General features: G+C 39.1%; 1 protein-coding gene across 1 annotated transcript in view; it reads right to left on the bottom strand.

Annotated features, from left to right (window-relative positions):
• LOC106869568 (transformation/transcription domain-associated protein) overlaps window positions 1-10,949 on the bottom strand; it is a 103,165-nt gene that overhangs the window by 20,087 nt on the left and 72,129 nt on the right. The window contains exons 66-76 of the mRNA XM_052970942.1: window positions 10,671-10,775; window positions 9,550-9,645; window positions 7,790-7,908; window positions 7,290-7,404; window positions 6,893-7,008; window positions 5,541-5,652; window positions 4,033-4,256; window positions 2,526-2,714; window positions 2,072-2,220; window positions 1,319-1,504; window positions 3-34 (exon numbers count right to left, since the gene is read on the bottom strand). Coding sequence (XP_052826902.1) covers window positions 3-34; window positions 1,319-1,504; window positions 2,072-2,220; window positions 2,526-2,714; window positions 4,033-4,256; window positions 5,541-5,652; window positions 6,893-7,008; window positions 7,290-7,404; window positions 7,790-7,908; window positions 9,550-9,645; window positions 10,671-10,775 — 1,443 coding nt within the window. The remainder of the gene's footprint in view (window positions 1-2; window positions 35-1,318; window positions 1,505-2,071; window positions 2,221-2,525; window positions 2,715-4,032; window positions 4,257-5,540; window positions 5,653-6,892; window positions 7,009-7,289; window positions 7,405-7,789; window positions 7,909-9,549; window positions 9,646-10,670; window positions 10,776-10,949) is intronic.

Here is a 10,949-nt window from a genome sequence, read left to right as displayed (position 1 = left end):
ACACTGGCCTGCTGTTGGCCGGATGAGATAAAATCTGGCAAAGGAAAAGAAACGCAAAATTTTCAATGAATTTAAAGAATTAAAAAAATTAAAACATCAGAAAAAGAGAGCATAGTAGTTATGACCTTTGCGGGGATTCCAAGATTGGGTATAATGGGGTTCAGAAGAAATAGTGACTCATGGGATGAGAGTGAAGAGAGCAAGCTGGTACAGGAAATGGTGTTCAAGTTATTGAGCTACTCTCAGACTGAACACTGGGTTTATAAGGCACTGAACAAACAGAGCTGTTAATGGTGTGTGTGTGTGTGTGTGTGTATGTGTGGTGTAGTAACACGTGGGGATTGTAATTCTAATTAGTGCATCTGCACACTTACATAAACGTGTGTGTGTGTGTGTGTGTAAAAGAAAGCCTAACCATCACTAGCAAATGATCGTGACTTGGGAGCATGTGCCATACTTTTACAAATTGCTTTTTAAGTGTGTTTGTAGTTGTGAGCAGGTGGACACTACTTTGACTCTCCTGCTCTTGGTCCGGTAGAACATCCTCAAGTAGGGCTTTACTAGCAGTCAGCTGGCACAGATCTTTAGCTGAGAGACTGGAGCTTTTGGGCCATGCTCAAGGACAAAATGCACTGCCTGGGCCAAGAATCATAACTGTGAGCCCAACATCTTAACCACTAGGCCATATAAATTTTTATAAGGAAAAGTTAAGAAATACATACTCTACTAAAAAGTATTGAGTAACCCTTGAGTCAAATGCTAAAATGTTTTTATATATAACTTCACTTAAAAACAAGCATGGCTGTGTAATTAGGGAGGCCACTTCACAATAACGTGGTCTCAGGTTCAGTCTCATGGCATGGCACCTTAGACAAGTGTCTTCTATTATGATCCCAGGCTGATCAAAGCCTTGAGTGAATTTGGTAAACAAAAACTGTATGGAAGCCCATTGTTAGTGTGAGTGTGTTTGTCCCTGCCCCAGTAACTTAGCAGTTTGGCAAACAAGACCAATTGAATAAGTACCAAACTTAAAACAAAACATAAGTACTGGTGTGAATATGTTCAACAGAAACCCTTCAAAGTGGTGCTCCAGCATGGCCGCAGTCCAATGACAGAAACAAGTAAAAGGTAAAACACACACATGGACTCTATGTGTATATTTTAGTGCATGTCCAGTCAGTGGTGCCAAATTGGCTGTGGTCAAACAGCTGCACCAAATCACTTCATTCTGCAGACACGCATACACACATATGCAGTCATGGTCTTTTCTCAGAAAGGAAAATGTGGCACCGTGTGACCTGAAGAATGCCGTTCTTACCTGAATCTGGAGTGGCTGGTGTCCGAGGAGTGTTTGGACTGGTCACTTGAGATAGAGGAGTGGATGCTGCTGAATTTGTACCTCCAATAGCAGCAGCATTTGCAACATTAGGGGTCATAGTAACCAAAGGACTGCTACTACTGCTGCGACTGGCTGTGGTAGCATTAGCTGCCTCGTTAGTTTTGTCTGTTGATGAGAGAAAGAAAAAGAGAGTGAAGAAAGCAAGGCAGCAAGGTCATAGTTTGATAGAACAAAACTAACACGTGTGCACATACACACACATCAATTATAGTAGACATGTACATACAATCTCTCTCTTACACAACCACACATCACATACGTAAAAGGAACTGTAACAGGTACAGGCATACACACACACACACACTCTTTCACATGCACACACACACACCCTTTTGCACATGCGCACACATACACACCCACACCCTCTTTCACATGCACACACACACTCATCAACTATAGTAGATATATTTATACACTCTCTCACTCTTAGTTACACATCACATAAGTAAAAGGAACTGAAACAGGTACACACACACACACACACTCTCTTTCACACGCACGCACACAGACACTCGCTCTCTTTCACATGCACACACACACACAATCAGAAATTGCCAACACTATATATGCTAGATAAAGATCTGTTCTGTTAGTGCTACCATGTCAAGTAGGGTTTTAAAACAATCTGTAATAAAAGGAGAAAAAAAAACAAAAACCTCCAATAAAACTTACATCTCTCCCGCTGTTCAATCTTCAGAGTGAGGTAGAGGGTTCTAATAGGGAAATAGACAGCTTGTGGGTACATCCTACCCACCTGGGTTAATAAATTTAAGATCAAGCGGCCTTCACTTCTTACCAAACATGTCAGCAATTGGGGAATCCTGAAATGAGAATGAGATGAGTACGTATGGTGGTATATGGTAGTTGTGTGATGGAATGGTGGTACAAGGTTATGTGATAGTCTTCAAGTTCACATGGCAATGCTCCAGCATTCAGGGCAATGCTCCGGCATGGCTGCAGTCCAATGACTGAGACAAGCAAAGGATAAAAGACAAAGAAACAAGACCAATATAATTCACTAAGTACCCTTGAATGTGGTACCCCAGCAAGTTCAGCGACTAATGACTAACAAAACCTATGAAAGGAAGTTGCACACACAATGAAATCATCTGCAGATGCTACTTACCACGGCAACCACTGCACTGCAGGAACACCATTCGAGTATTTATCAACTGCCTCGGTCAATGTTGCCTTTTCATCATCATATGTGAGAAGCCAGAGGACTTTGGCAAGGTACTTGCGAGATCTGCTTTCATTCTGGTGTCGACAGGCGTGCAGGTAACATGTTATAGCCCAAACACCTTGTTGAATTTGTCTGGCGGGGAAATTGAAAAGAAACAGCAATAAAACATAAATCAGAAATGAAGCACACTCTAAAGAATAGAGCAGTAATTATTACAGCAAAAGCCTGGCACATTGAGTGGTCATGGGGAGGTTTTTTTCTAAGTGTGTCCACTTCAGGTGCTACCTACTGAAAAGTTAGATCTCCCTGCTTGCTGGTTGGGCTATTTTGGGTCTATAAGGTTTCTTTGGTGGGAGGGGGCTCTGGTTCAGGAGAGACAACCAGTCCTCATAAACGTTTTTATATGTTAAGACTTAAATCTCGATCTCTGAGCATTTTCTCAAGTCTTAGAATAGAATCTGACGAGCTGTCCACAATGCTTTGGCTTTGTGGATACGAAACCTTTGGTAACTCTAATGTCCAAAATTAAAATTTTTGTTGTGCTACATATAGGTTTTAGTGGTGCAAACAGAAAAATAGAACTCAAAACATGAGCATATATATATGTATGTATGTATTTTTAATTATTATTAATTGCCAGATATTACAAAGCGACTATTACAGATGGGAGCTTCATGCATTGGCACTTGTCAATGCATGAATCTCTCGATCTTTGAGCCACTCTGTAACTTCTGCTGTTGCTGATGATTATTATTATTATAAATAATAATAATAATAATGTGTGTGTAAAAGAATTGATATAGGCATTTATTCAATTCTGAGTTGTTTTATAGTTATACATATATGTGAGAGAGGGGGGGAGGGATGGAGGGAAAGTGAGAGAGATCATTTGACACCAATTTTGCGGGGTTTTTTTCATGCTGGCATAGGTTGGACAAGTCTGACATCTTGCCATTTGCTTCAGTTGTCTCACTACCTTCCATGGTCTTTTGTCATCTGACAAAAAAAAGGTCTCTTTGATCTAGTTGGAGACAACTTTTCTAGTGCCAGTAGCATAACATCTCACTCCATGCCGTAATGTGGTTGGTTTTAGGAAGGGCATCCAGCTGTAGAAAAATCCATGCCAAAAATAATGACATAGAGAACAACTGAATGGGCTGTTTTTTTCACTCAGTTACTGTGTGTGTGTGTGTGTGTGTGTGTGTGTGTGTGTATGTGTGCATGCACTGACAAGAATAGACACCTTATGACAGAGAAAGATCAAAGAAGATAAATGAAGCGTTGCTGAGGATGCAGTCTCTCACAGATGAGATGACAAAGGATGCAAAAGAATGGTGGCATATTGTGCTTTACACTCATTCAAACTTTATCTACTGCTGGTGTCCATGATGATGATGATGATGATAGAATTGATGATTATAATGATGATGATGTGAAGTAGAGTACTTACTTATCACGTGTAAAGACAGCGTCTAGATAGTCACCCCACTGAGCCCAAGCTTTCACTAAAGTGTCGGACATCTGAACTGCTGCTGAGAATGCCTTGTTGGCATCATCGGAACGGTTGAGCTGTGCCAGGAACATTCCTTTGAGGACATAAAGCTCAGCAGTCATTTCTTTGGTGAAGTATTTCAGATTTGTTATCTCAATTATGTCCAAACCTTGCAAACATAACTGGATGGGGAGAAAGAAAAATTTTGATAATAAATATTAACAACAATAATACCACCTTAAATTTCATAGTTATAATATTTTTACTGAACACTTATGGGTACACGTTTTTTTTTTTTTTAATTTATCCTGTCCTAGTGCACCTCAACATCTTACCCAGTGTATTATAAACATCATCTGTTAACGACCTCAACTGTCTGGGAGGTGTTCTATGGAAAATGTATAAATACAGCAGATATCAAGGAAAAGTTTTCACAATAATAATAAAATATTTTCTTTTCCCTTACTTCTGCCAACAAATACGAGATTGGTGGAAAAAATATAAGACAGGTCACAACACTGATTTGTCTACTTAAATTTACTTTTTCCATTGTTTTCCATCTACATTAAAATCTGTTTTCTCTTTTCTCATTTCTGTCTCTGTCTCACTATTCAGAGTAGGGTATATAAACACAAGATTAGAAGAAAATAATACCTAAAAACCAAAGTCACAACAAAGGTTTATCTATTTAAAGTTATTTTCCCCTTACTCCCCATCTCATTCCTATCTATGTCCTACAAAGATTTTTTGATATTTAAATTCATCTTTCTCTTCTATGACCCCTGTCTCCATTCCACAGTTCTCATCAGGGTATACCCCAACCCACATATATCAATAATGTCCTTGGCTTGTACCCTTATTAGCAATAGCCATGACAGCTGTACCCTCACCTTCCCTAATAGGAAGAGAGAAGTAGCAACATCATGAAGGGGTATGTCAGAACAACATTCGGCGTAGTCTGGCCATCCATGACTACGTAAGCATCCTCACTGGGATCATTCTCAATGAGGAGAGTGTTTCGTCTATTTGGACAATCTACATGATGAAAAACAAAGCCCTTCAAGGGAGTCAACAGCCATCCAAACAATATGTTTATTATTATTATTAATAGTGTTGGTGGTGCTATTGCTATTATTAATAAAAAATCATGGAACCCTGTACTACTGGTAGTAATGGTAACAATAATAATAATAAGTACACAGAGGCCATAAAGTTACCAAGGTGGCCCTTGGCAGGATTGGGAGGAGAGCCATTTTAGCCTTGCCGGCAGCCTGCTAAAGATGGTGTCTGAACAATAACAGCAATGGTTGTGTCAATATATCACTACATTCCTCTTTATGAGTATAATGGGAAATGAAAATTTATGTCACAACTGCATTTAATGAGATTGAACTCCCCCCACCTCCTTTGATAATGGTTAAAACTAAACATAAAAGAAAAATGTACAAAACAATAGTAAGACATACTTCTTGGAGTTCTGAACGACTCATCGTACTAGCCATTTGGAGATAGCACTTGATTTGCTGTCGTATCTTCTGAAAACAGTCCACAATGGGCACCGTCGGGATTGTGTGGATCCTGAAATGAAATGATTTAAATCTCTATGATTATGTCTTGGAAATATTATTCATTACCATAAATTTTTTCAAAGGAGGACCCTAAAATATAAATTCCTTAACTGTAATATGCAACAGTGAGAGCAGTGGTATTAAAATAGCTGAGGAATACATTGGTATTGTGCAACTGAGCAGAACACTTTATTCTACATGACCTCAGTTCACTCAGCTGCTTGGTAAAACTATTTAGTGCCAGAATATATGTTGAGGGTTGCTTGTGACAGACTGGTGTTCTACCCCAAAGGAGATTATTCATCTCCCTGTCAGTTTACACAATGAATCTGGAACTGAGTACCATTTCTAATTTATTAGTGTAATATGTAGAAATTTTGTTTAGGTTACAACCCAAATAACTCAGGCATTATTAAGCAGATGCTGGGACATAATGTAACAGGAAATTTTAGTAGGAAATTATAATTCAGATCACTTTAAAACAAGAAGTTTGTGCCAGAGAATCAAGGGTAGTCTTGGGCAGATTGGAATCAAAATAGTTAACCCTTTAGTATTCAGATTTTTCTGTCAAATGTAAAACTTATTTATTCACATCAATTCAAATTAACTAGGCATTTTCTCATATCTTTAGGAATTCAATAATGTGATTGTCGTGGCAGATATTGGTGTCATGCAAATTGGCATGTAAAAGCAACCCAGCGTCATGCAAATGGCACCTGTGCCCATGGCATGTAAAAGCACCCATTACACTCTTGGAGTGGTTGGTGTTAGGAAGGGCATCCAGCTGTAGAAAACCATGCCAAATCAGACTGGAGTTTGGTGCAGCCTTCCAACCTAGTCAAACCATCCGATCCATGTCAGCATGGACAACGGATGTTAAATGATGATGATGATTGTTGCATTTTTAGAATGACATTGTAGGGTAGGTGTGAGAGATAAAATCTGGCTGGTTGAACATAAAACAGATAAATTATTTGGGTTGGACATCATCATCATCATCATCATCATCGTTTAATGTCCACTTTCCATGCTAGCATGGGTTGGACCATTTGACTGAAGACTGGTGAACCAGATGGCTACACCAGGCTCCAATCTGATTTGGCAGAGTTTCTACAGATGGATGCCCTTCCTAGCTGGTTTAAATACTAAAGGGTTAAACAACTGCTACCTGTAATAAAGAATCCTGGAAAACTACATGTAAAACAGTTAAATAATGCAAAAATCAATAATGAACATCAAGCTATACATACCTATTTAATGAGTCTATACAAACGCTGGTTAAATTATGTTTGCGGGCGATCTTACCAAAATGGATGATAGCAAGAGCAGAATGATGGACCCCCAGCATGGAATGGTTACTGTGTTGCTGAAATAAATGCAAAAAAAATTAATGACTTTTTGGAAAATAAAAACAGAACAAAAAAGGGAAACATGGATATGAGTTTTCTTTTTTGCAAGGAGCTTGCAACTTAGAAAAAAAAAACTGCCTCAATAAACTCTGTCTAACCCATGAAAGCATGGAGAAGTATGTCAACTATATGCAAGTTCAATCTTAACTGGTTACTCAAGCGCTATGTTATTTGTAAACTACTGGTCAAGACAAGGTGTTTTGTTGTGAAGCGGGAAAAAGACGAAAACTATTCTTACTTCTTGCTGGGTGTGCGTGTCATGGTTGGTTATGATGAACTGGTAATGGTGCTGCCTCCAGGTAAAGATGTCACTCCAATGTGACATATTGTCTGAAATCATTGGTAGACGATTCCTGCAACAACAACAACAACAACATTAGAGACACATTAGATGGTGTTGGTGTGTATCTACACATATGTAAAATAAAACAATCACATACGCATATCAAAGTTAGAAGAAACAAACACGCAATAATAAAAAAAGGTGACAGACACATCAGTTAGTGTTGCAGTAGTGTTTGTATAATTAGTTACAAACACAGACAGGAAATAAAATACAAATACATAAACTGGTCCTACTTAGAACTAAGGCACCAAAGCCCAGGCACTTTAAAGATAAAAAGGTAACACACACACACGTGCACATATACGTTCATACTTAGAGATACTAATTGAGTTCAGATAGATATATACACAGAAACATGAACATAGATTTTATAGTCAAACAGAACCACTCACCTCCAAGTTTTCACAATAGCTTTCAGATCATGTAAAGATGAGCTGCGATTGATGTTGGCTGGCTGGAGACCTTGGTTAATTTGAGCAGCCTCTTGTAATTCCATTATTTGCTGGGCAGCCTAATGAAAAGAACCACAAATAAATGTAAAATCATTTGAATTTTCAATTCATTTATTATTAGATAGGTCCAGTCATACTGGGTGGCACTTTGGGCAAGTGTCTTCTACAATAGCCTTGGACCAACCAAAGCCCTGAGTGGATTTGGAGGATAGAAGCTGAAAGAAGACCATTGTGTGTGTGTGGTGTATATGTGTGTGTGGTGTATATGTGTGTGTGGTGTATATGTGTGTATATACATACAGGGTGCAGCGGGACTAATGCCTTTTTGTATTCAAGTTCTCTGGCTTTTAATTGAGTTTCGTTCTTTATTTCCTAAAACTTCTGCGATTTTTTTCCTTAGTTTATTATTCGTTTCTTTAAGTAATGCAATAAATTTGTGTTCAATAAAAAAATTACTTATTAAACATTTATACACCATAAAAGTTATTAAATGCAAAAAGGGTGTTACTTCTGCCGCAACCTGTATATATATAATCAAATCAAATCAAATCACAATCAAATGGAAATTGTAGTAGTGGCCAATATCAGTGCTGGTGGCACGCAATAATCACCATTCATGTATGGGTCATTGCCAGAGTCACCTGACCGGCTCCCCGTGCCGGTGGTACATATAAAGCACCATCCGAACATGGTTCTTGCCAGTGCCGCCTGACTGGCTCCCTTGTCGGTGGTACATAAAAAGCACTCGCTATACTTTTGGAGTGGTTGGCGTTAGGAAGGGCATCCAGCTGTAGAAACATTGCCAGATCAGACTGGAGCCTGGTGCGGCCTCTTGGCTTGCCAGTCCCCAGTCAAGCCGTCCAACCCATGCCAGCATGGAAAATAGACGTTAAACGATGATGATGATAATGATAATGTGTGTGTGTGTGTGTGTGTGTGCCTAAGCATCATATGATGGCCGTAAATGAGCATCATCATCATAATACATGCGAAATTATTTTCAGTCTTACCTGAAAAATATGTTTAGCTATAGGAAAATGTTTATCTTAGTTGAAAACAGGTGAGGGTAAGTAGTGGGAAGGAGGTATGACAGCAGTACTTTAGCAAAATGTTCTTTAGAAGTACTTTAGTGTGGGGCTGAAGAGATATGTCTACTCAACCACATTGCTGAGGTGCAATAAAGAATGGAAGGAAAAATAAGGGGTGGGGGTTGGTGAGGAGCGTTGGGCCTCATGAAGGCAAAGGGGCTGAGTTCCTGTCAAGTGTTGGGCTTCATGGAGGCAATGATTGAGACCTTTGGCATTATGTCGTGCTTGAGAAGAAGACTCATCAAGCTGAGCAAAATCAGTCATGGCAGACACCGGTGTCACGCAAATTGGCACCCAGTGGCACATAAAAGCACCCCAGTGGCACACAAACGGTACCCGTGCCAGTGGCATGTAAAAGCACCCATTACACTCTCAGAGTGGTTGGTGTTAAGAAGGGCATCCAGCCGTAAAAAACCATGCCAAATCAGACTGGAGTCTGTTGCAGCCTTCCAGCCCAGTAAAACCGTCCAACCCAAGCCAACATGGACAACAAATGATAAATGATGATGATGATGATGATGATAATTATTCCTGCAGCCTTTTACCAGAGAGTATTCAAGAAAAAGGCAGCTGAAATAAAAAAAAAATTTAAAAACTGCTGGAGTCACTCACCTGTAGCAGAGGTACGTGAACATTTGAAACAATCCTAGGGAGTCGCCGCCATTCCTTTATTGCCAAATTACTGGCAACTTCAACCATTTTCTCAATCTGTTAAGATGTAAAAGAGAAACTCAGTGAGAAAATGAGACAGAGAGAGAGAAACAGCCAGAAAAACATAGTGAGAAAGAGAGAGAGAGAAAAAAAAGGAGGTGAGATAATTATGAAGCAATACAATGAAGAAGCTTTGAAATCTAACATACAGAGAGGGAGACCTTATAATGATAAGGACCCAACTATAGCATAGTGTTACAATATTGAAAATTAGAAATAACTACACAAATACACACAATTTATTTTTTAGCTTATGGATTTCATTTTAAAATTTCTCCCTTATACATTATTGATACAAGAACAAAACACACACATATCAAGCAAATACATGATTGCTATTAAATGTAATTAAAACTGAACATTTCTTTCCTTCATTTATGAAATGTCAGTCAATAACGATGTAGTGAAATTGGTAATTATTAATAGAAATAATAATAATAATAATAATCCTTTCTACTATAAGCACAAGGCCTAAAATTCTGTGGGGAGAGGGACAGTTGATTACTCTGACCCTGGAAGGATGAAAGGAAAAGTCAACCTTGGTGGAATTCAAACTCAGAACGTAGAGGCAAGCGAAACGTTGCTACGCATTTTGTCCAGCACAGTAACAAGTCTGCCAGCACACTGCCTTAATATCATTATTATTAGTAGTAGTAGCAGTAGCCGTATTTGTTGTAGCCTATCTCTTGGTATAAAAGATGGGTCTCAGCAAATATTCTGCTCAATGTCACAGATTTGCTTGTTGGCATTAGGAAAAACATCCAGCTATAGAAACCGTGTCAAAGCAGACATTGGGGCTTGGCACAGTCTTCTGGCTCACCAGCTCCTGTCAGACTGTCCAACTCATGCCAGTATGAAAAAGGGATGTTAAATGATGACAATGTTGATGATGAAGATGATGACGGCAATCACAACTACTCCCGCAAAACCCTCAAAGTAACATCAAAAGTAACATGGGGGGGAAGATCAAGCACTTCTTCACTCAATAATGAAAGGAAATAAAACAAACACACCAAACTTACAGTATTCATAAAATTTCCTGTGTGTTCATCAGGGTGGCAAATGGTGATGTATCCTTTGTAGAGATTCATCTTCCATGCAAGCTCCTTAGGACAGTTTATCTCCACCTAAAAATGAAACAATAACAAAATAGAAAGCAGGTACATTTTCTCGTTTTACTTATCTCATGTATCATACACAGCCCCAAACTTCTTGCCCCCACAGCCCCAAACTTCTTGCCCACACAGCCCCAAACTTCTTGCCCACACAGCCCCAAACTTCTTGCCCACACAGCCCCAAAC

The sequence above is a fragment of the Octopus bimaculoides genome, chromosome 9 (assembly GCF_001194135.2).
Source record: "Octopus bimaculoides isolate UCB-OBI-ISO-001 chromosome 9, ASM119413v2, whole genome shotgun sequence".
NCBI classification, from domain to species: Eukaryota; Metazoa; Mollusca; class Cephalopoda; order Octopoda; family Octopodidae; genus Octopus; species Octopus bimaculoides.
This window is presented reverse-complemented; position numbering and strand designations above follow the sequence as displayed.